General features: G+C 65.0%; 1 protein-coding gene across 1 annotated transcript in view; it reads left to right on the plus strand.

The window, feature by feature from the left end:
- Positions 1 to 1,307: 1,307 nt before the first annotated feature.
- The window catches only part of SND1 (staphylococcal nuclease and tudor domain containing 1), a 168,046-nt gene continuing 146,795 nt past the window's right edge, over positions 1,308 to 22,558 (plus strand). Inside the window, exons 1-9 of the mRNA XM_075728195.1 lie at positions 1,308 to 1,382; positions 6,150 to 6,299; positions 7,622 to 7,742; positions 10,859 to 10,937; positions 14,456 to 14,616; positions 14,834 to 14,925; positions 16,419 to 16,577; positions 16,976 to 17,082; positions 17,372 to 17,462. Of these exons, the coding sequence (XP_075584310.1) occupies positions 1,308 to 1,382; positions 6,150 to 6,299; positions 7,622 to 7,742; positions 10,859 to 10,937; positions 14,456 to 14,616; positions 14,834 to 14,925; positions 16,419 to 16,577; positions 16,976 to 17,082; positions 17,372 to 17,462 (1,035 nt within the window). The remainder of the gene's footprint in view (positions 1,383 to 6,149; positions 6,300 to 7,621; positions 7,743 to 10,858; positions 10,938 to 14,455; positions 14,617 to 14,833; positions 14,926 to 16,418; positions 16,578 to 16,975; positions 17,083 to 17,371; positions 17,463 to 22,558) is intronic.

Here is a 22,558-nt window from a genome sequence, read left to right on the forward strand (position 1 = left end):
GGGACCCCCCCTCCCCTGACCCACCATGGGATCCCCCCGTGGGACCCCCCCCCCCTCCCCTGACACCCCTGTGGGACCCCCCCTTCCCCGACCCCCTTTGGGACACCTGACCCCCCCAGGACCCCCCCGTGGGGCCCCCCTCCCCCGATCCCCCCGTGGGACACCTGACCCCCCCATGGGACTCCCTTCCTCCGATCCCCCCGTGGGACCCCCCTCCCCTGACCCCCTCGTGGGAACCCCCAATGGGACCCCCCTTCCCCTGACCCTCCGTGGGAACCCCCTCCCCCGATCCCCCCGTGGGACGCCCCCGTGGGACCCCCCCTTCCCTGACCCCCCTTGGGACACCTGACCCCCCCCCGGGACCCTCCCGTGGGACCCCCCTCCCCCGATCCCCCCGTGGGACACCTGACCCCCCATGGGACCCCCTTCCTCTGACCCTCCGTGGGACCCCCCTCCCCTGATCCCCCCTTGCGGGACCCCCCCGTGGGACCCCCCCTTCCCCTGACCCCCTTGCGGGACCCCCCCGTGGGACCCCCCTCCCCCGATCCCCATGTGGGACCCCCCCCGTGGGACCCCCCCTCCCCCGATCCCCCCATGGGACCCCCCCCCGTGGGACCCCCCTTCCCCTGACCCTCCGTGGGACCCCCCTTCCCCTGACCCTCCGTGGGACCCCCCTCCCCCGCTTCCAATGTGGGACCCCCCCCATGGGACCCCCCCCCTCCCCTGACCCCCCCGTGGGACCCCCCCTCCCCCCATCCCCCCGTGGGACCCCCCCGTGGGACGCCCCTCCCTCGATCCCAATGTGGGACTCCCCCCATGGGACCCCCCCCCTCCCCTGACCCCCCCGTGGGACCCCCCCCCCTCCCCTGACCCCCCCGCTGGTGCCGCCGGTGCTCGGCGCTGCGCGCCCGCGGGGGGGGGGGGCGGTGCCGCAAAAGGGGCGTGTCCCGGTCTGGCCCCGCCCCCGGCGCGGCGCGGCGGGAGGCCACGCGGGACCCGGCGGCCCTTTGCCGACGTGTCCCTGGCCGCCGCGTGCCCCGGAAGTCCCGCCCCTCCCCTCCGCGAGGGCGGGGCCTCCCACGACGTCACCCCCGCAGCGGCCTCTCGGTCCGGTGCCGCCGCGCCGCCATTGGCCGGGCCGCGGCGGGGCGGGGCGGGGCGTGCGGCGGGGCCGGCCTCCCGTTGGCCGTTGGCCGGGCGGCGGGGGCGGGGCGGCGGCGAGGCCCCGCCCCGCGGTTCCCTTCCGCGCTCGCGCCGGGCCCCGTCCGCTGCCTCCGCGCTCGCCCCGTCCGCCGCCCCCGCCCGCCATGGCCTCCGCGGCCGCCCCCGGGCAGGGCGGCTCCGCGCCGCCCCTCGCCGTCCAGCGCGGCATCGTCAAGATGGTAAGGGGCTCCGGCCGCCCGCCCGCCCGCCGCCGGCCTCCGTCCCGCCGCCCCGCTCCGCCTCGTGTGCCCGCCGGAGCCCGGGGGCTCCCCCGACTCCCGGAGCCCCCGCCGGTGCCCCGGACCCCCCCGCGTCCTGGAGCCCGGGACCCCCCCACGTCCTCGCAGCCCCGCCGGGGCCCCCACCGGTGCCCGGGATCCCCCCATGTCCTGGAGCCCGGGACCCCCCCCACGTCCCCGCAGCCCCCGCCGGGTCCCCGGACTCCCGCAGCGCCCGCCGGAGCCCCCACCGGTGCCCGGGGTCCCCCCCATGTCCCGTAGCCCCGCCGGAGCCCCCACCGGTGCCCGGGGTCCCCCCCATGTCCCGCAGCCCCCGCCGGAGCCCGGGATCCCTCAACTCCCGCGGCCCTCACTGCTGCCCGGGACCCCCCCTCACGTCCCGGAGCCCCCACCGGTGCCCCCGGACTCCTGCAACCCCATCGAGACCTCCCCCCGCTCCCCATCCCGGTAACCGGGACCTTCCCCCCCCGCCCCGTGGTCCCCGCTGGAGCCTGGGACCCCCCCCGAACTCCCGCAGCCCCCTCTGGGCCCTCCCCACGCTCCCTGCTTCCCGTCCCGGTAACCGGGACCCCCCCCCCCCCCCCCCCCCCCCCGGCCACATGCAGCCCCCTCCGGTGCCCGGGCCCCCCCTCTGCACCCGGAGCCTCGTGCTCTGCCCCCGGGCCCCTTCCCGGTGCTGCCCCGCAGCAGCCGCCATCCCCCCCCGGGGTCCCCTCCCTGCACCCCAGGAATCCCCCCAGGCGGGGGGTGCAGGAGGGGGCTGTGCCCGGGGCTCCCCACCCCGTCGCGGGGTACGGCCCCGCTGCCCCGGCCGCTGGGAAGCGGCAGGAAGAGCTTTCGGGTCCCCCGACACGTGTCGGGGCTGGCTGTCCCCGAGGGCCGGTGGCCCCGACGCCCCGCGGAAGCTCCGGGTCCCTCGGGGTGCTCCACTTGCTCCGCTCCCTCCTCTTCTTCCCGGCGCCAGCAGCATCCCCGCGGGGAGGAGCGGCGGGACGGGGTCCCTGAGCCCCTCGGCGTCGGGTCCCCACATGCGCTGGTGGCGGAGACCCGGAGGGCAAAGGTCACCTGCCGCGTCCCCGCCGCCCCGCTGAGGATTTGGCCGCTCCGCCGCTCCTCTCGCCGGCCGTGCCGCTTGCGGGAGCCGGGCTGGCGGGATCCGACCCTGCTCCCCACGTGTCTGCGTTGAGCCGGACTGGCGGTCCCAGCTCCCATCTTCGAGCCCGTTGGCCACCAAAGGCGCGTTGTGGCACCCAGCGCCGGCGTTGCCATCCCGTTGCCCAAATGCGGGTTTTTCTCCAGGTTTTCAGGTGACCCCCCGCGCCGGGGTCTGTGCTGGCGGCGAATCCCACCGCTGCCTTCGGAATGAGACCTTCGCTCGGGGCATCGCTTCACCCCGGAGCTGCAGCGGCGGGGGACAAGGCCGGTGCTGCCGGAGCATTGGGGACGCTGCCTTCCCCATGCTTTAGCTCGCCGGCGGTGTGGGCAACCATTCCTGCCATCTCGTGCCCGGCAAGCGGATCTTGGGATGCTTAGGAAAAGCCTCACCTGGCCGCTCGTGCTGGCCTGGCTCCATCTGAGGGGATGCGGATCCATGGTGTGATTTTTGGGCAGGACGATTGGCGTCTGCTGGCTCAGAGGCTGCCGTGCACGGCAGGCGCCGGCTCCCGGGGGCCGCGTGCTGCCCCGGTGCCCCGTGCCTGGGTGCTGCAGGATTGCTGCCGGGGGTGTGCCGCATGGTCCCCCTTCCCTTCCCAGGGCAGCCAGCCCAAAATCCCCGCCCGGGGGGCACCCCGGAGAGGTGGGGGTCCCCGGCTCTCTGCAGTGGCTGCTCTGCTTCGTGGTGGGAGGCAGAAGGTGCTGGGGCCAGCCGGAGCGGTGCCGGCCGTGTGCTCTGCTGCGGTTCCCATTGCAGCTTTTTGAACTTGAAAGTTTTGGGGATTTTTTTTTTTTTTTTTTGCACCTTCCTGATGCATGATTTCCCCTGGAATTGTAGCAGGTTGGCAGCGGGGCCGCAAAATTTGGGAGCGGGGACGGGGCTCGTCCTGGCGCAGCGGAGCAGGATTGGGGGGAAGAGCAGGAGCGGGGAGGCGATGGGGGTCAGGGCCCTGCAGCCGCCGGGCTGGAAGAGGCACTGGGAGCCAGGATGGGGCTCTGCCCCACGGAGAGGGATGGGGCAGCAACAGGCTCCTGCCTTTTGGGGGGCTTGAGGAGCTGGGGGAGCACACGGGGTCCTGAGGGGCGTATGGGTGGGCTCAGGGCAGCTGGGCACATCGGGGTCCGGCTCCTCCCTGGGGTGCTGGCGGCTGGGCTGGAAGGAGCGCGGCGCAGCGCGGCACGGCCCTGGCCAGCAGCACGGGGACCCCCGGCTTGGAGCTGAGCCCCGCGTTGGTGAGTCTCCAGGTAAATGAAGAGCTGGGTCACTGCCTGCCCTTCTGCTTTTCATCGCCTTCCCGTTCCAGCGACGGTCGTTCACCCTTTGGGCCCCACGTTTGCAGCTCTGGAAGCGATGGTCTGGTCGACGGCTGTGCCGGCAGGACCCCGGTGCCATCCCTGTGCCGTGCCCTGGCCTTGGCATATCCATTGTGTGCCCGGCTCCGAGCCTGTGCTAACTCCTTGTGTCAGCCATACAGCTTTTGCAGCCTGGTTTAAGCCCGGTTCCTCCGGCTGGAGCACGAGGCAGGGCTGACGCGGTGCCTGGGCTGGCATTTGCCGTGCCGGGCGGGAGAGCATGGCTGGGGCTGCCTTTGGGAGGGCGAAGCCGGGATGCTGGGACGGTCTCCCGGTCCCATCGCAGCCGGAGCCTGGCCAGAAGCTGCTGCCGGTGAGGGTGTGTGTGGTTCCCCGACCGGGGAGCGGTGGGCAGGCGGGGTGGCCGCTCCGTGGCCAGGGACAGCGGGTCCGTGCCCGCCCCGAAGCGCGGCACGCACTGGGCACAGAGCTGCTCCACTAACGAACTTGTCCCCTTCCCAGGATCCAGGGTTTGTATTGGTAATTGGATAAAACAGTTACAGCATCCGACTTGTTTCCCCATGCCCTGTAAATTAAAGATTAAGGTTAATTACAGTGATGAAACCTCTAAGTCCCTAAGTATCGAGCGCTGAGCCTTTGCCGGGGGATCGCTCTGTGTGCAGCTCAGGCTTCATTTTGAAGCTCGATTTGCGGTAGCTCGCGCAGTGTGTCTGTCTCTGCCGTGGGCCCGGGCGCGCAAGAGGTGGCGTGGGGCAGCAAGCGAGATGCTGTGGTGTGACCAGACCCTGGGGGTCGGTGCAGCAGGGCTCGTTTTGGTGAGGTTCGGTGCAAGCCGGTATCCTGGGCCGGTTCCTGTGACAGGGTACAAGTCCTCCGGCTTTGGGATGCGCTGTGAGCATCCATGGGGATTTCAGGTGGGCAGCAAGCCAGGGCGTGTGCTGAAATCCAACCCGGAGGTTTGGTGGTTTTTTTTTTTTTTTTTTTTTTGCGAGCACTTTAGCAGCATCAATCCCGCGTGCAGGGAGCCGATGCTGATTAAAACGGGAACAGGGTGATCCCCGGCACGCTTGCTCCGCCTGGCTGGCGGCCCAGCTTGGTGGCCGGAGCTGGCCCTGCCGATGCCGTGGGTGGCTTGGGGTCTTGTCCGGGGACGGAGCCATTGGGAAACCTCAGGGTTTTTGCAGGGCGGGATGATGCTGGTTACTGGAATCGAATTGGGTGCGAGGAGGAGAGGTCTAGTTCGGGTCTCTGTGGTTTTGGGGGATTCTCCCAGCAGATTTCCCCATACGGGTTTATTTGACCTCACCGCAGTCTCTTGGCCGAGGTTACTGGCCACGGGTGCAGCGTGCAGCCAGACCATCACCAGCTCCCGTGGCCCCTTTGCTCCCAGCGGGTCGGATCCCCTGGTAAAGGTCTTAACGTCGCGGTAGGTAAAAGCATCTGCTCCTCGCTCAGCGCTCCTGTGAGCCTCGCCGAGGCCGTGCTGCGCAGCCCGGGCAGTTAAAGCCCTGGTGCCGAGAGCAGCGTCGATCTGAGCTGTCTGGCTCTGGGCACGTTCCCCCTCTGCGTGCCCTGTCCCGGGAAGCTTCCCCAGGGCAGCGCCGGTGCCGGCTTTTCCCTGCCTGCGTCCTCCCGTGCCGTGCCGGCAGCTGTGCAGAGCCCCTCAGGATGCTGCGGGCACGGTGTCCTCCCGAACATGGGGTCCCTCTGCGGCCGCGGGGAGCGATGGGGCTGCCGGAGCCCTGCGAGGTGGGCTGGGATGGGACGGGACTGCCCAGCGTAGCCGTGCTCCTGGCTCGGAGCGCTCGGTAGCCAAAGCAGCAGGGGCGATGGCCCGGCTGGGCTCGTCTGACGGAGTAAAATCCCGATCTGCCAAATCCTTCGTGTTCTCCGCCACGCTGAGATCACCTTGCACGCAGTTGTGCTGCGCTCCAGAGGAAGGGATGGGGTGATGGGTACCGCCGTGAAGCTGCAGGGTGCGGAGCTTGGCTCCATCCTGCATCTCCGAGCAGGAAACCCGGGGCAACTCCTGACTGCCAGGCCCGTGAGGAGTTGTGCCCTGCGGTGCCAAGTTTCCCATGCCCTGCCTGGGGCAGGATCCGTCCCTGGAAGTCTGTCCGCACAGCATCACCTGCCTGCGTGCTCAGCTCTGTCGCCTCTTGCCTCCCCAGCCTCCTGGCTCCTCTCCTTCGCCGCCAGGGCCGGGGGACCCCCTGTAACCCCTCTGCCTCCCCACAGGTGCTGTCGGGCTGTGCCATCATCGTCCGCGGCCAGCCCCGAGGCGGGCCGCCCCCCGAGCGCCAGATCAACCTCAGCAACATCCGTGCCGGTAACCTCGCCCGCCGTGCCGCCGCGGGCCAGCCGGATGCCAAGGACACCCCGGATGAGGTGGGTGCTTCCCGTGAGCGCTGCCACGCGGCTCCCCCTGCCCTGAGGGTCGCGGGCTGAGCTGCACGGGGTTGCCTTCAGGCTGCTGACCCAGCCCTGCTGACCGCAGCACCCTCGGCTCGGCCGTCGCAAGAGGCATTGCTGGTTCCCAGACCTGCCGCTGTCGTCCCGTGGGGTGCAGGCAACTCCAGCGCTGCCCTTTCCACCCGGCTTGGGTGCACGCAAGGTGCTGCAAATGCAGGATGAAACAGTCCCTTCAATCACCCTTTAAGAGATCCTTTCCCTGCTCCGGCCCCCCGCTTTGTGGATTTTGGGGCAGATTTCTCCTTCCTCACCCTGTTACGGTCGCACACGTGCCCAGGACGGGGTGGGCATCGTTTGCTAGCGAGGAGCTGGTGTGGCTGGGCAAGGTCTGCAGGAGGGGAAGCCGGTGATGCCTCCAAGCTTCCTCTGCAGGGCTTTGCCTGCCCCGGGGCGGGGGGCACAGGAGGCAGAGGGGGTGTTGCTTTGGCAGATCGGGGGCAGGCAGGGCTGCCTGTGCTGGCAGCAGGGCGCAGGGGTTGGGAGCAGTGGGTTTGTGTCGGAGGGAGCCCAGCCCCGGCCACCCATCCTCCCAGCCCCGGGGGTGGTGCAGAGCGCTGGCAGCTAATTGCTCTCCCTGGGGAGTTTGTCTTCTAAACACTGCTTCAGCCTTTAAATGTCACTCTTTTAAAAAATTATGCCTGTCAGGTTTGCTAATTGTTTATGAGCACGTCATGTTCTCTCCTCCGGACCGCGTTCCCCACCCACCCGCTGCAGTGGAGTGGGGCTGAGCTCGCCGGGGCTCCGGTGCATTCGTGCCGCGGTGCCGGGGGCACGCAAGAGCCCGCTTCTCCCAGCCAGGCGCGGCCGCTGCGCCGGTCCCGCTCTGCTCCTTCGCCATGGGCACCTGCGCAGCCTCGGGCAGGAGCCGGAGGAGCCCCCGCCGTGTCCCTGGGAGCCGGGGCTGTTCCAGCCCCCCACATCACTGCAGCTCCAGCCCTGCTCCCTCTGCCCCAGGAGCCTTCCCGGGCTCGGCTGGCCGTGCGTGGAGAGCACGGGGCTGGCTGGAAAACAAAGCGTGACCCCTTTTGGGGGGGACGGAGGGAGAGAGAGGGGGTGTTCCTGCTGCGGAGTAACAGGGTCGGTTCCTCTGCAAGCTCGTGGGCTGCAAACGGACTCCAGCACGGTCCTGGGCTAGCGCAGCGCACGTGAGGAGAGCACGGGTCCCCCGGCGTGGGGAGGCTCTGAGCTTCCCCGGCTGCGTTTGACCCATCAGCTCACGTCGACTTCTTTCTCTCCAGCCCTGGGGATTCCCGGCTCGTGAGTTCCTGCGGAAGAAGCTGATCGGGAAGGAGGTCTGCTTTACCGTGGAGTACAAGACTCCGCAGGGCCGGGAGTACGGGATGGTGTACTTGGGGAAAGGTGAGCACAAAGGGGTCCGTCGGGCGCTGAAAGGGCTGGTGGGGAGCGTGCAGCTGGAGCGTGCGGCGCTCTTAGCCGGAGCGTGCAGCTGGAGCTTGCGGCGCTCTTGGCTGCGAGCATCGCACGCTCTGGCTAGAGCTACTGTCCGAGAAGGTGGGTCGGGATGTGGTATTGGCAGCAGGATGCATGCCCGCTTTTTGGTGGAGCACCAGCTTTTGGAGGGGAGCGATGCCCGGTGATGGTCCCGGCTGACCACAGGGCTGCGCGGAGCCGGAGCACAGCCGTACTCTCTGGAGCTGCAGCCGCCGGTTGATGCACCGCCGGCACATGGATGCAGGCTGTGGCGTTAGGTGAATTCCCACAGGTTTCCCCTTGCCGTCCTTTTTGTCGCTATAAATCTCTTGCTTGTCTCTGGCTGATTGGAATCTCCCTAAAGGACCCAGCTTACCTGCGGCCCCTGAAGATGCAGCGGAGCGCCGGGAGCGAAGCCGCTCAGCCCGAACGCTGCGCGATGCCTGCAGGCAGCGCTCTCCCCGGCCCGGGGCAGCTTGGGCAGGGTGGCCTTTTTGGTGCAGGTGGGCTTTGGCTCCGATTAGGTCCCCTTTCACGGTGAGCACGACGCCGGACTGCACTCTACCAGGTGCTGCCGTCCCCTCTGCCAATGGCCCTGGCTGATTTTTGGTTCCAGCCGTGCCGGTGGATGAGTTTTTGGGCTCTTGCTCCCCATGGCTAGCCCTCGGCCATTGCCCGGTCCGGTGAGAGTAACGGTGAGAGCAAGCGGCTTAGATGTGACTGCATCCTGCTGCCGGCTTCTGAGCTGCGCCGCTCCGCTCTGCACGTCTGCGCTCACCAAAGAGTTGGTGCAGAGCCGGGACAGCCCCGTGACTGGGATATTTGGGATACGACCAGGGTGTAGGTTGTATCCCAAGCCAGCCACAGCTCCCTGGCCCCCTCCTCTCCCGTGGGCAGCTCAGCGGGGTCACTCCTTGCAGTTAAGGAGGGAAGGACCAGGCGTGTGCGAGGCGCTGCGAAGGAGCTGAGGGGCTGCTGAGTTTTGGGCGTGCGTCCCCTGGGGTAGCTCCAGGACAGATGGGGGGTCGGGTGCCCCGTGGCCCTGCAGACTCTGCTGCCCACGGCTCGGCCGTGCAGGGCCGGACTGGAGAGGGTGGATGCGTGCCATGAGGCATCCCTGTCTCCAGATGCGCATCCCAGCGTCGCTGTGGTGCTCGGGGCTTTTCCTGCGGCGGCAGCGGGAGGTTGGCTCGGGCAGCAAGCACCTGGGACTTGCTTGCCGCCGTAGACAGGGTTCGTCCCGAGGCGGTGTGGCATGAATGGAGCGAGCGCCGTTTGCATGGAGGCCCAGGGAGAAAGGAGGCAGCCCGTGATTTTGGGGAGAGGCTCCCTCTGGGTCTGCGGCAGGAGTTGCCGGTGCCTCTGGCTGGGCAGGACAAGGATTGCAGGTGCCAACCATCAGCTCCCCTGCACGGCCGGAAAGCCCGGCATCGCTGCTGGCTCCCGGTTCCCTGCTGCAGAGGATCGGCGGGCGCGTTTGCAGCCATGCAGCTCCCTGGGGAGGCTGGAGCGCTTTCCTCGGAGCGTTTCGGGCTCGTCTGGACGTGGCCAGGGCCAGCATGGCCCAGGGTGGGCAATAGCCCTGCCTGGGACCCCTTCCCACCAGCACCTCTTCGCGGCTGCGAGGGCAACCCAGGGCTGGCTTCCCATCGCCGCCACGTCCCAGGACGCTCCAGCCAGCATCTCCTACATCCCTATGGAGGTCCTACTCCAGCATGGGAATGAGATGCACCCCAGGCTGCGAAAAAGGGGAGCGGGGCCCTACGTGCTGCCAGGATGAGCCTGTACCCCAAGACCACAGATAACTGGATATCAAAGTTACCTCCGTGCTCGTTCCTGAGCTTCCAGTTTGCTCGTGGCCTGGGGGACCGGGAAGCGCTTTGGGATGGGGATCCCCTCTTGCGGAGTAGGGGCTCATAGTTTTGGAGAGCTGCTGCTCTCCACTTCCCCACCCTGCGGGCCGTCCTTCAGGAATCCTGGCAGGTGCTGACGGCGCAGTCTGCAGCAAATAAACCTTGAAAAGGGTTTTGTTGTTCGGTGACACCGCAATCAGTAAAGTGCTCCCTTTCAGTCATCTGCAGCCCTGTTGTCTGCCACATTAAGGACTTTTATGCCATGCCTCCCGCGTAGGTGTCGTCCTTATTGTTAAATCCCAGCCTGTCACACCGCGGAGGTGCGAAATGAAGCATAAAATGTTTCCTGATGAAGTTTGTCAAGGTTTAAATACTATTAATATGGAAACGCTGCGACAGCTTCCCTGGCAGCGATGCAGCAGCTGTCTGCGGCTCTGGGCTTTGGAGGGGTGCGGGCTTGCCATGGCTCACTGGGGGCGGCTGAGCCGGAGCGGAGGTGCTGGGGAAGGTGGGGGGGGTCCGGGCAGTGCCCTACACCCCCTCCCCAGCCACCCCCCACTGCTGCTCGGGGCTGTGCAGCCCTCTGCCCTCCCTTCGTGTGGGCAGCCGGGGGTTTCTCCCAGGGAATTCTGCCCAAATCCTCCTGTTTATCTGCTCTCCCTGGCCCAGGATCCCCCCTGGACTGTGGTGTTTGTCCCCCGCCTCCCTGGGGGCTCCGGCTCCTGATAGCCGTGAACCCGCCGTGTTTCTGCAGAGGAGGGATGCCTCGTGCAGCGATGCAGGTCGTGCTGGTACTGCAGCGTTAGAAATCCAGAGAGCCCCTTTGGTGCTGGGAGAGCGTTGCCTGTCTCCCTGGGGTGCTGAGGATGTCCCCTTCCCACGGAGATGGTCCTGGGTGACAGCACGCCTTGCAGCCCGGCAGGCCATCAGAGCAACGTGCCACCTTCCCCCTTGCTTAGCCCTGGTCTGGGGGCAACGCTGCTCCCAGGAGGGCCCTGGGCTGCTCCGCTCGATGCATCCTGGAGGCCACGTGCTGCTGGGACACCGGGCTGGTGATGGGAGCCTTTTGATCCCAGGTTCCTCCGGCACTTGTTAGCTGGAATCATCTTAGGAGTGCTTTCCAGGACCAAGGTCTGCGTGCCTCCGGGCTGCCCCATGCACTCACTGATTCCTCTCCTCCTCTTTCCGCAGACACCAGCGGCGAGAACATTGCTGAGTCCCTCGTGGCCGAAGGCCTGGCCTCCCGCCGGGAAGGGATCCGAGCCAACAAGTACGTATGCGGCTGCGTTCCTGCGCTTCCCTGGTGACGCCTTGTCTTTAGGGTTGGGGTGGCGAGGGGTTGCGGAGGGGGAGCCGGGCGTCTCCTTGCCCTGGACGCTGATGCACCAGAGCTGTGGCCCTGGGCTGCAGAGCGGAAAATCATCTGAAGCTCTCGGTTGCTGGAAAATAATGCCTGGCGTGGAGTCGAGGTGCTTGAATTCATGCTGGATGGGTGATGCTGTGATGTTCCTGCCCCTTGTCCTGCATCCAGGCAGCACGATGCCTGTGCCAGTGCCGTTGGAGCCGATGCTTTGCCACGGCCCTGTCATGTCCCACGGCAAGGTGCTTGAATTCATGCTGGATAGGTGATGCTGTGATGTTCCTGCCTCTCATCCTACGTCCAGGCAGCACGATGCCTGTGCCAGTGCCGTTGGAGCCGATGCTTTGCCACGACCCCGTCATGTCCCACGGCAAGGGAGAAGCCTGGCCTTGGCTGCGGTGTGCCGGCATCCCTATGCACAGCCCCGGGCCCTGGCTATCCTGTGCCAGGGGTGCGAGTTGTTTCTGTGGCGCTGCTATAAATACCGGTCGGACGCTATTTCCATCCTCGCGCTTGCTAGGCTGGAAGCTTGCCCGTGTCGCTTCCTAAAACTGTTCCTGGCACACTTGGATGCTCTCCACCCGGTGTTTTCAGTAGCGCAGCCTGCAAACAGGTATGTTGAGTAAACAGAGCGTGCATTGCCGGGGGCATGGATGGGTTATTTTGTGCCCGGCCTTGCCGGTGCTGACGCCTCAAGTGCCGGCGGGTCTTGCCTGCTGCCTGCCCGGGGATGCAGTCGTTGTCCCGAGCCCCTGGGGTTCGTGCTCCCTGCCTGGTGCCGGTGGGCTCTGGGTGCCCCTGGCTCTGCTTTGGCACGGTCGGGGACCAGTGCAGGGCAGCGATGCCTGGGAGAGGCGTGAAAGCTGCGGTGCCCGTGCCGGAGGGGCTGCAGAAGCAGCCAGTCCGCGGGGCTGCCGGGAGAGCGGGTGCAGCACCGGCGGTGGAGCCTGGCAAGGACTGGCGGCGTTCGTGGGATGAATGGGGTTCAGCCGGCACTGACTCTTGCCTCCCCGTCCTGGTTCTGCACCTCCCGCATCGCTCTTGAGCTGTGGAGGTGGAGTGAAGGAGGAAAGCCTCCGCCTGCCAGTGCACTGGGATTTTTGCACTGATTTCCTTCTGCCTCCCATTGGAATTGTCCCCTGCGGACCCTGCTGGGGCTTGTGCCGAAGGGGGACCGCAAGCCCACCACCAAAGCCCCCTCCCCTGGCTCCACCGCCGGAGCACCTCGGCTGCAGCCGTGCTGCCGATCCCATCGGAGGATGGTTTTGCGGTGCCTCAGCTAAGGCGAGCAGAGCAGCCCCACGCCTGCTGCTCAGGGAACCCCTCGCTCCAGCTGGAGAGGTGACCGAGGTCCCCCGTGGTGATGGAGGGAAGGAAATCGGGGTGTGGGTTGGGGGGTGTTGCCCACTGCTTGTGCTGGGGAGACCTGAGCAGCCCCGCAGGGACATTCTGGTGGCTTTGGGCTCGCGGGGGTCTGCTGCTCCGCTCCTTCAGCCTCCTCCCGCAAGCGCACCCAGCATGCCCGGTGAAGCCGGTCACCCTGCTCCCCGTGACGACGGTGCGGGAGCAGGACGTGCAGCCCGCCAGGCTGGGCGATGCCGCTGCCACGAGCTCCATCACCGGTGCGACGGGGCTGGCACGGCGCAGTTAGCACAGGACTGAGCTTCCTGCAATTAAATATCGCCTGGAGCGTGTCGCTGCTCCGTGTTTGCTCTCCTAATTCAAAGGGTGCGTTAATTAACGGGTGCGTGAGGCGACTCTGAGCTGCTCACTCATCAGCTGCTCCGGTCAGGCGCCTCTGCGGTGAACTCGGGATTCATCAGGTTGCAGCTTTGCCCTGAATTGAAGCGTGCTAGAACACAAATACGACCGAATTTGTTCACCGCGTTAGGACAGCGCGTGGCAGGGCTGGCTGTCGGCATTGGGAGGGGGCTGCTGCCGTGCTCTGCCTTAGGCAGCCGCCTGCGTGCGCAGGACCGGGGACGGGCTGGGGTTTGCTATGGCACCTGAGCCGCGTACCTGGGTGCGCCGGCCCCCCTCTCCCAAAGCGCGCTTTGCCGTGCCGGGAGTTGGGGCTGCCGCGTCTCCCCGGGGCTGCCTTTCCATCGTGGTGCGCAAAGCAGCTTCTGGAAGGGTTGTATGGCCTAAACGTCCCCAGTCTGTCAGAGGTGGGGCTTCCAGCCGCGGGTATTTGGGCAGCGATGGTGCAGCCTCTGTGCCGTGGTGCCAGAGAAACTTACTTTGATTTACTGTGTGTTGCTGTCGGCAGCACGAAGCATCGCGCACCAGCTCACCCAGGCGGTGCCTTTTCTGGACACGAGTGGTCAAATTGCTAAAGCAGCCGGAGAAGTGCCTGGAAGGTGGATGTTCCTGGGGATAGAATGTGCAGGAACCGGCAGTGTCCTGCCTGCCCCAGACCTGGCCTCCCCCTGTCTCGTCCTGTCATAGAATCATAGAACAGAATCATGGAATCACTGAGGTTGGCCAAGCCCTTCAAGATCCCCCAGCCCAACCATTGACCCAACACTGCCAAGGCCACCACCAAACCCATCAAGGGCAGAGTCATCATTTCATCTTGCCTGCCTTGGGGGCTGCATTATTTATAATGACAGTAAAACTGGGAATCACTGAGGTTGGGAAGGATCTCTAAGATCATCAGCCCAGCCGTCACCCCAACACCCCCATGCCCACTAAACCATGGCCCCCAGTGCCACCTCTGCCCGTGTTTTGAACCCCTCCAGGGCTGGGGACTCCCCCACCTCTCTGGGCAGCCTGGTCCAGTGCTTGGCCACTCTTTCCATGAAGAAATCTTTCCTAATATCCAATCTTGTCATGGTTTAGCCCCAGCAGCAGCTCAGCACCACTCAGCCGCTCACTCACTCCCCCTACCCTGATGGGATGGGGAGAGAGTCGGAGGAGTAAGTGAAAAAAAACTCCTGGGTTGAGATAAGAACAGTTTAATAATTGACATAAAGTAAAATAGTAATGATAACAATAATAATATCCAAAGCAAGTGATGCCCAATGCAATTGCTCACCACCTGCTGACTGATGCCCAGCCCGTCCCTGAGCAGCAATCACTGCTCCCTGGCCAACCCCCCCAGTTTCTATACTGCCCATGACACCGTATGGTATGGAATGGCCCTTGGGGCAGTTGGGATCAAATATCCCGGCTCTGCTCTCTCCCAGTTTCTTGTGCCCCTGGCAGAGCAGGGGAAGCTGCAAAGTCCTTGACTGGCATAAGCAGCACTGAGCAACAACCAAACCATCAGCGTGTTATCAGCATTATTCTCACACTAAATCCAAAACACAGCACTATGCCAGCTACTAGGAAGAAAATTAACTCTATCCCAGCCGAAGCCAGGACAAATCTAAACCTCCCCTGATGCAGCCTGAGGCCATTTCTTCTCACCCTCGCTGTCCTTGCAGCCCCGAGCAGAGCAGGCTGGCGGAGCTGGAGGAGCAGGCCAAGAGTGCCAAGAAGGGGATGTGGAGCGAGGGGACGGGCTCCCACACCATCCGGGATCTGAAGTACACGATCGAAAACCCCCGGCACTTCGTGGACTCCATGCACCAGAAGCCAGTCAACGGTAAGCTGGCACCAACTCTGGCCTTTGCCCGGCGCTGGGGTTGCCCCCGTCCTCCATCCTCTGCTGCCTGCCCGCCCGCGGCCTCGGGGGCCGGCTGCCTGCACCGCGCTGCTTGGGTGCTGTTCCCGGCACCCTCTCACCGCAGAGAGCTGGCTCCGGCTCCGCTGCTCCCGCCGAGCTCCACAGCAGGACCAACCTCTCTGCTTTTGCTCCACAGCCATCATAGAGCACGTCCGGGACGGCAGCGTGGTGAGAGCCCTCCTCCTCCCCGATTACTACCTGGTCACTGTCATGCTCTCGGGGATCAAGGTGAGGCTCGGCCGCTGGCCCCGGCCCTTGCAGGCATGCTCAGCAGTCCTCTTTGCGGCAAATTCCCTCTTGAATTTGCACCGTCGCTCACTGTGCATCCTCCTCGGTGCCTTTTGGCAGCGGCGCAAGCGTGCGGGGGTTGCACCGGCACCTGCCTGCTGTCCCGGTTGCCGGGCTCGCGGGACCGGGGCCGGGAGGGATGGAGGCAGGGGTACAGCTGCCTCGCTGCCCGCCGTGTCGTCCTGCACTCAACTTCCAGCAACGGGCTGGTTGCAGCCCGTGGTTGGACGCCTGCCGGTGCGGGGCGGCGCTGCGGGGACGGGAACAGGTTGGGGTTAGGTGGGTGCCAGCTCTGTGCTGCCGGGCCCGGCAGCAGCCCGAGCTCTGGGCTGTCGGGCACTCTGCAAGGATCCCTGGTTGCTGGGTGAGCGGCCGGCCCTGCTCTGCTGGCATCGGGGTGGGTGCTGGTGCTTGGGCCGGACAGCTCGGCCGCCTGGCGTGGCAGGGGCTGACGTGGAGGGCGGCTCTTGGGCTGGGGCTCCTGGGGCGGCTTCCTCTGCCTCGGCTCCCTCTCACGATGCCTTTACTGGAGCACCAGAGCCTTCTTCCTGCCCCTTTCCTTGCCCATCTGATCTAGAGTAGATCCACCCTAGGCAGGACTGCGCTGGGAGTTGGTCCCCGTGCCCGGGTTCACTGCCGGCAGTGTTTGCTGGGGCGAGTAAAGGGCTGTGGCAGTGCAACATGGCACGAAAGCATCGGTACGTGTCGTGGTTCAGCCCCAGGCAGCAGCTCAGCACACGCAGCCATTGCTCACTGCCCTGCCCTGATGGGATGGGGGAGAGAATCGGAGGAGTAAGAGTGAGAAACACTCCTGGGGTGAGATAAGAACAGTTTAATAATTGACATAAAGTAAAATGGTAATGATAATAATAACAGTATAATAATGATAATAATAATAATAATGATATCCAAAGCAAGTGATGCCCAATGCAATTGCTCACCACCCGCCGACCGATGCCCAGCCAGTTCCCAGCAGCGATCGCTGCTCCCCGGCCAACCCCCCCAGTTTCCATACTGCCCATGACGCCGGATGGTATGGAATGGCCCTTGGGGCAGTTGGGATCAACTCTCCTGGCTGTGCCCCCTCCCAGCTCCTTGTGCCCCTGGCAGAGCAGGGGAAGCTGCAAGGTCCTTGACTGGCATAAGCAGCGCTGAGCAACAACTAAACCATCAATGTGTTATCAGCATTCTTCTCCTACTAAATCTAAAACACAGCACTATGCCAGCTATTAGGAAGAAAATGAACTCTATCCCAGCCGAAACCAGGACAGTACGCGCGGTCCCCAATGTGCAGCCCCCCAGCCTGTCTCTCCCCGAAGCTGCAGCCGGAGCACGGGGGCTGCGTGCAGCCTTCCTCCCCAGGGAGGTTTCCCACCCCCTCGCCAAGGTTTTAGGGGCCAGCCTGTGCCCTGACCGTCCCCCCTCTGCCGCAGTGCCCCACGTTCAAGCGGGAGGCGGACGCCCCTGAAGTCCCCGAGCCGTTTGCAGCCGAAGCGAAGTTCTTCACGGAGTCACGGCTGCTGCAGAGGGACGTGCAGATCGTCCTGGAGAGCTGCCACAACCAGAACATCCTGGGCACCATCCTGCACCCGGCAAGTGGGGCTTGTGGTGGCAAGGGCTGGGAGAGGGTCCCAGCGGGTTGTTGGACTGTCGGTCGTCGCTTGCTGGAGATGCTAATGGTGGTCGCAAGGTCCAGGTGCCGGCGGTGGGGGCTTAGGGCAGCTGGGAGTTGCGGGCTCTTTAGCGGTGGATGTGGGAGACCGTGGTCCATCTGAGCAGCCCACGAGGAGAGCAGAGCCCCATGGGGTGGTCTCCGATAGCCCCGGGGACACCGGGCGCTGCGGCCAGGCCTTGCAGGGTTCTCTGGGGACCTGTGACATCTAAGGGGCTGAGTAGGGCGAGCGAGCAGCGGGGCAGGGACAGGGGGCAGCCAGCTCTCCTCGGATGTCGCCGCTGCGGCTGAGCCTGCGCCTCCTCCCCTTCTCCGCAGAACGGGAACATCACCGAGCTCCTGCTGAAGGAGGGCTTTGCCCGCTGCGTGGACTGGTCCATCGCCGTCTACACCCGCGGCGCTGACAAGCTGCGCGCGGCCGAAAGGTGAGCCCGACGCCGGGAGCCGCGGGGCTGGGCGCTGGGGTGGGCACGCTCCGAGACGCACCCGTGGGGTGCCCGGGGTGACTCCAGCCCCTTCTCCCCATCCGCTTGTGGGGTACCCTGAGCGCTCCCCTGGGTGGCAGGTAGGTGCGATCTCTCCTTGCGAGCCTGCACCAGCCCCACTGCCTCTGCCAGGGCTTTGCTGGGTGATTTAGCGTACGGCGTGTCCGTCCCTGCTGGGGATGCCTGCCCGGGCGTCACGCCTGTCATGCGTCCCCCGCCCCACTGCCAGGTTCGCCAAGGAGCGCAAGCTGAGGATCTGGAGGGACTACGTGGCCCCCACAGCAAACCTGGATCAGAAGGACAAGCAGTTCGTAGCCAAGGTGAGCGGCTGGCAGAGCAAAGGAAGGGGCTGGCAGGGTCTGCCTGCGCGGGGGCGGAGGGCAGGGTGCCCGGCTGCCTTTGCTGGCCTCTGCTTGTGCTCGGACAAAACCCAGAGGGTTTCGCTTCCGCTGCATCCCCGCCGCGGTACGCGACCACCCAGGCATCTCGGGCGGGCCTGGGGTGGGAAGAGGTGAAACAAAGCGGTGGGGAAGGGCCCACGGTGCGTGGGGAAGGGCTGGTGGGTGGAAGATGCTCTCACCCTGCCTGCCGCTCTCCTGCGTGCAGAGGGCTGTTGGGGCTCGGCAGAGTTTTCCTTCCCTCTCCTGCCTGCGTTTCCAGCCCCTGCCCCCATCCCGGGGTGGTTGGTCTGGAGCCGTGGGGCTCCATGGGGCAGAGCCCCCGGCCAGCACCTCCCTGCAGTGGCTGGCCCAGCTCTGGGGCCTCGTTAGCCCCACGCGTGCGGGAGCAGCTCCGGGGATGCCGCACCACAGCGGTGCCCGCGTTCCTGCCGCACGGAAACCGTGCCTACCCCTGCCCTGGCGCGGTTTGGAGAGCGCAGCCGATGCGAAAGGGAGAAGGCAGCGAGTGGGGCTGACCCGGTGCTGCCGCTGCCCTGGGTGTTTATAGAATCATGGAGTTGTTGAGGTTGGAAAAGCCCTTTAAGATCACCCAGTCCAACCATTAACCCAACACTACCAAGTCCACCACTAAACCGGTTAAGTGTAGAGTCATAATTTCATGTTTCCTGGCTTGGGGGCTGCATTATTTTTTAATGCAAGTAAAACTGGGAATCACTGAGGTTGGAAAGGATCTCTAAGATCATCAGCCCAACCATCAGGTGATCGTCCCCCTGTGCTCGGCGCTGGTGGGGCCACACCTGGAATGCTGTGTCCAGTTTTGGGCCCCTCAGCACAAGAAGGACATTGGGGTGCTGGAGCGTGTCCAGAGAAGGGCAGCGGAGCTGGGGCAGGGTCTGGAGCACAGGGCTGGTGGGGAGCGGCTGAGGGAGCTGGGGGTGTTCAGCCTGGAGAAGAGGAGGCTGAGGGGAGACCTGATCGCTCTGCAGCTCCTGGCAGGAGGGGGCAGGGAGGGGGGTCGGGCTCTTCTCCCAAGGAACAGCGATGGGACGAGAGGGAATGGGCTCAAGCTGCACCAGGGGAGGTTTAGGTTGGAAATTGGGAGAAATTTCTTCATGGCAAGAGTGGCCAAGCACTGGACCAGGCTGCCCAGAGAGGTGGGGGAGTCCCCATCCCTGGAGGGGTTCAAAACACGGGCAGAGGTGGCACTGGGGGCCATGGTTCAGTCTGGTCTACCCTTGATTGGTTTAGTGTGGACTTGGCAGTGTAGGTTACTGGTTGGACTGGGTGATCTTAAAGGTCTTTTCCAACCTAAACGATTCCATGATTCTATGATCACCCCAACACCCCCATGCCCATTGAACAGCCTGTTCATTGCCTGAACATTGGGCAGCCTGTTCCAACGCTTGGCCACTCTTTCCATGAAGAAATTTTTCCTAATATCCAGTCTGTCCCTGCGGAGGAGCATCTCGCCCGGGAGCGCGGTGGTGGGCTGCGGTGGTGGGCTGCGGCAGCGCTCGGGGGTCCGGGCCCGGCTCCGGGGAGCAGCCCGCTAGATGGTGCTGCCGGCTCGCCCACCACAGCAGCCAGGGGCTTCGGTTCTGCTGGAAACCCTGGGAAATGCGCAGCAGCCGGATTTCTTGGAAAGTCAGCTTAACCCCTCTGCTTCCCCCTCTCCCGCACCCGGGTCAGATCCTGCATCCTTGCAGCTGCGCCGTCCCCGCCGCAGAGAAAGCCGGGGTTGTGCCCGGGCACCTCTGCCTGCAGGCATGGAGGGAGTCGGGCTGCTCCTGGGGAGCTGCTCCTTCCCTGCCTGCCCCGGCGCTGCCGGTGACACCGGGGCGGCAGCAGCGGCGGCAGGGCTCGGAGCAGAGCGTGCCTGCCCGGGCGCTGGCTGGGGGAAGCTCCGGTGCTGCTGGGCAGGAGCTCTTGTAGCCGGTCCAGTCTCAGCCGCGCGTTGCAACCGGCTGAATTAGCTCATCCGTGCGGTGCCGTCACCGGGATCTGCGTGGCAGCTCCTGCCCTTGGGGGATGAGGCTGGGGCAGTGTTGGCTCCTGTGTTAACGCTGAGATTGCGCCCTTCTCTGCAGCTGCCCGTTTGTCAGCTCGGATATGGCTGGTTGGTAGCGGAGGTCCCCAAAAACTTCCTACCAGCTTCCCCAGGCGGTGCAGGGTTTGCTGGGCTTTTCCGCTTCGAGTGGCGTATGAACGTGGCCCAAATGCCAAGCCCAGAGGGTCTCTGAGAGGTGAGAGCCCGTCCCCGGGGAGAAAAAACCACGTTTGGTCCCTACCCTGAGAAATAACACCCGGGCAAATGCCCCTGCGGGCACGGGGATGGCCGTGCAAAGGCACCGGCGCGCTCGGAAGCGTCATCCTGCTGCTGGCAGGGGCCGCTGCCAGAGCCCGCGCCAGGAGCCGGCACGGGGGCCGTTAGTCATGGTTTGCTCAGCAGCTTGCGGAGGGGGCGGGTGGGCGCTCCTGGCATTTCGCAGATGCCCGTTATTTTGTGGAATAGCTTGCCCGCGCGCTGGGATGCTGGCGGAGAGCTGCGGCAGGCAGGTCTCCCATCCCGAGCTCCCCGGCGAGGCAGCAAAGGTGCCTGCGGTGGGTTTGGGGCTCGGCGGCGTCTCCAGCCCCGGTGTTGCTTGGGGCAGCCGTTCCCGCCGGGAGCGGTGGGAATTCACCCCTGGTGCTGTGGAGTGGAGGGGACCCCGATGTGCAGGCTGCATCCCGCTTAGGGTCCCGGGGCAGAGCGTGGAGGATGCACCCCCAGTTCTGGGCACAGCCCCTGGCTCTGCCGGGGTCCCCCCGGGTCTGGGGGCACTCAGCCCCCCGGCTCGCTGCAGCCCGGGGTCCGCTGCGGTGTGGTTTGGCTGCCCTGGCTCTGCAGTGTGAGCCCCTGAATGCAGCGAACGCCACGATGCCGTCGTGCTTCCCGGGGAGGAGACGCAGAATTTCTCCGCCTTCGGTTAAAACCTGCTCTTTATGCAGGCGTGTGCAAATCAGCATTTAGGGAGCTGTCAGCCGAACCCCCCCGGGCGCTGTCGGTTTTGCAGTGTCAATTTTTGGTCTTTTTTTTTTTTTCCCCTTCCCGGGAATTGTAAGTGACAGGGAAAATCAGGACAAATGCCCGCACGCCTCCGAGTGCCAGAGCTGAACCCGGAGCTGGGCACGTGCCCGGCCTCCCCCCCACCCCTCCTCCCAGCACCCTCCAGAGGGGTCTGAGCACCCGCAGGCGGGCAGGCAGCGGGCAGGCAACAATTGCTCCGGCGCTGAAGCCGCCTCCGTGCTCGGCAGAACGCAGAGGTGCTCGTTTGCAGCGGCAGAGCTGACGTAGGAGCTGCCAGGGGGAGGAGGAGGAAGATCCCAACCTGTCTTTGCACCGTTGAGCAACCGTGGCAAATTGGCTCCGGCTAATTTTGGATCTTGCTGCCTGCGCGGTCAGCTGCCGGCGCTTTGAGCGGAGGGGTTGGTTTGGGGAGAAATTAAGGCTTGGCCTCGATTGTGGATTTGATGCCTGTGAGTGGCAAGAAGAAAAGCGGAGGAATAAAAATGTGAAGAGGCTGGAGGCTTTCTCCTGAATTCCCTACGTCAGCTCATCTTAGAGTACCCAGGAATTTGGGACAGCGCTGCTTAGGGCTGAATACATCGCGCTGAAAGCTATCCCCTGCCAAAAGCTGTTTATAATACAGCTTTGTACGTGGGGCTCGAGGGCTGTGCGAGGTTGTGTCGTCCCAGCTCCCTGCTCCGGGGCAGGATCAGGCCCCTCTGGGTTGGGGGGGAGCGGTTGAGAGCAGCAGCTCGCCCAGGGCGCGCTGGGCTCCGTGCGCAGCCCCTCGGCCGCGTCCGCGCTCGCTGGCTGGGCTGTGCATCGCCTGCTGCCGTGCACTGGCTCCAGCACTTTGCAGGCTGGAGGAGGCGGTTGTGGATGAGCTGTGCCTGTCTCTTTTTTTTTTTTTTTTTCTTTTTTCTTTTTTTTTTTTGTTTTTCCCCCTTTGCAAAATGCTCGGAGCCTTCGTCGTGGCCAAATCATCTCAGCGGGATCTGCCAGAAGCCAGCCTGGGAGCTGCTGTCCTGCTGAGCTGAGTGCCAGGCCCTGCCCAAACCCCCCAAAAAGCCATTTGCTCTTTGGGGGGGGTAGTAGTGACCCCTCTGTCTGTGCTGGCTGCCAGCTCCCACAGTGCCACCGTCCCTGTCTTGCAAGGTCAGGCTGCAGGAGGTCGATGTTTTGGGGATGCTCCCTGTGCAGCAGCCTGTCCCCGAGCCCCTCCGGGGAGATCTAACGAGCTGCCCTCGTTACCCCCAGGCAGGGAGTGCAAGCCGGCGGCGGGGGGCAGGCACGCAGGGCAAGCAAAGCCCTGGGGTGGAAAATCGGAAACCTTGTTGGGAACTAATGCTCCCAGCGAGAAAAACTTCTCACATGAAAAATATCGACAAGGTACACGGCTCTGACCTCCTTGCCCCGGGGGAGCGGTGATGGGGGCGAGGGTGGCAAGGCTGGCCGGGGCGCGGCGGTGGCTCGATGGAGCCCGTCTGCCTGCAGGACCATCACCCGCCCTCCCCTCCGTGCACCCCGGCATGGGGTGAAGGCTGGGTCCTGGCGGGGTTTGGGGAAGCAGCACCAGAGCACGCAGGCTCTGCAAGAAGCAGCTGCAGAGATTTTTTTTTTTTAAAAAAAAAAAAAAAAAAATCTTTTCAATCCGTTTATCAAAGTGCCTTTCCGAGGCAGGTGAAGGCACCATAAATATTGGATAAAGGAAGCTGGCCACAGCAAGCTGAGAAATTGTTAGCAAGAAAAATGGCACAGCCGCTGAGGCTGTGCTGTCTCCGGTTTTGCTGCCGCTGTCACCGTGCCCCCCGTCCCTGCCCGCGGGGTCCCTGGGGAGGGGGCTGCAAAACGCCTTCTGCCGCTTCCCTGCGTGGGGCCATGCTGCTGAGCTGGGGCTGCGGCTCCTGCCTGGAGGAGGGGAGCGGGTGCCCGAGGAGCGGAATGGGTGCCGGGGAGGGGTGGGCACCCG

Source organism: Pelecanus crispus, chromosome 1, assembly GCF_030463565.1.
Source record: "Pelecanus crispus isolate bPelCri1 chromosome 1, bPelCri1.pri, whole genome shotgun sequence".
Classification (NCBI taxonomy): domain Eukaryota; kingdom Metazoa; phylum Chordata; class Aves; order Pelecaniformes; family Pelecanidae; genus Pelecanus; species Pelecanus crispus.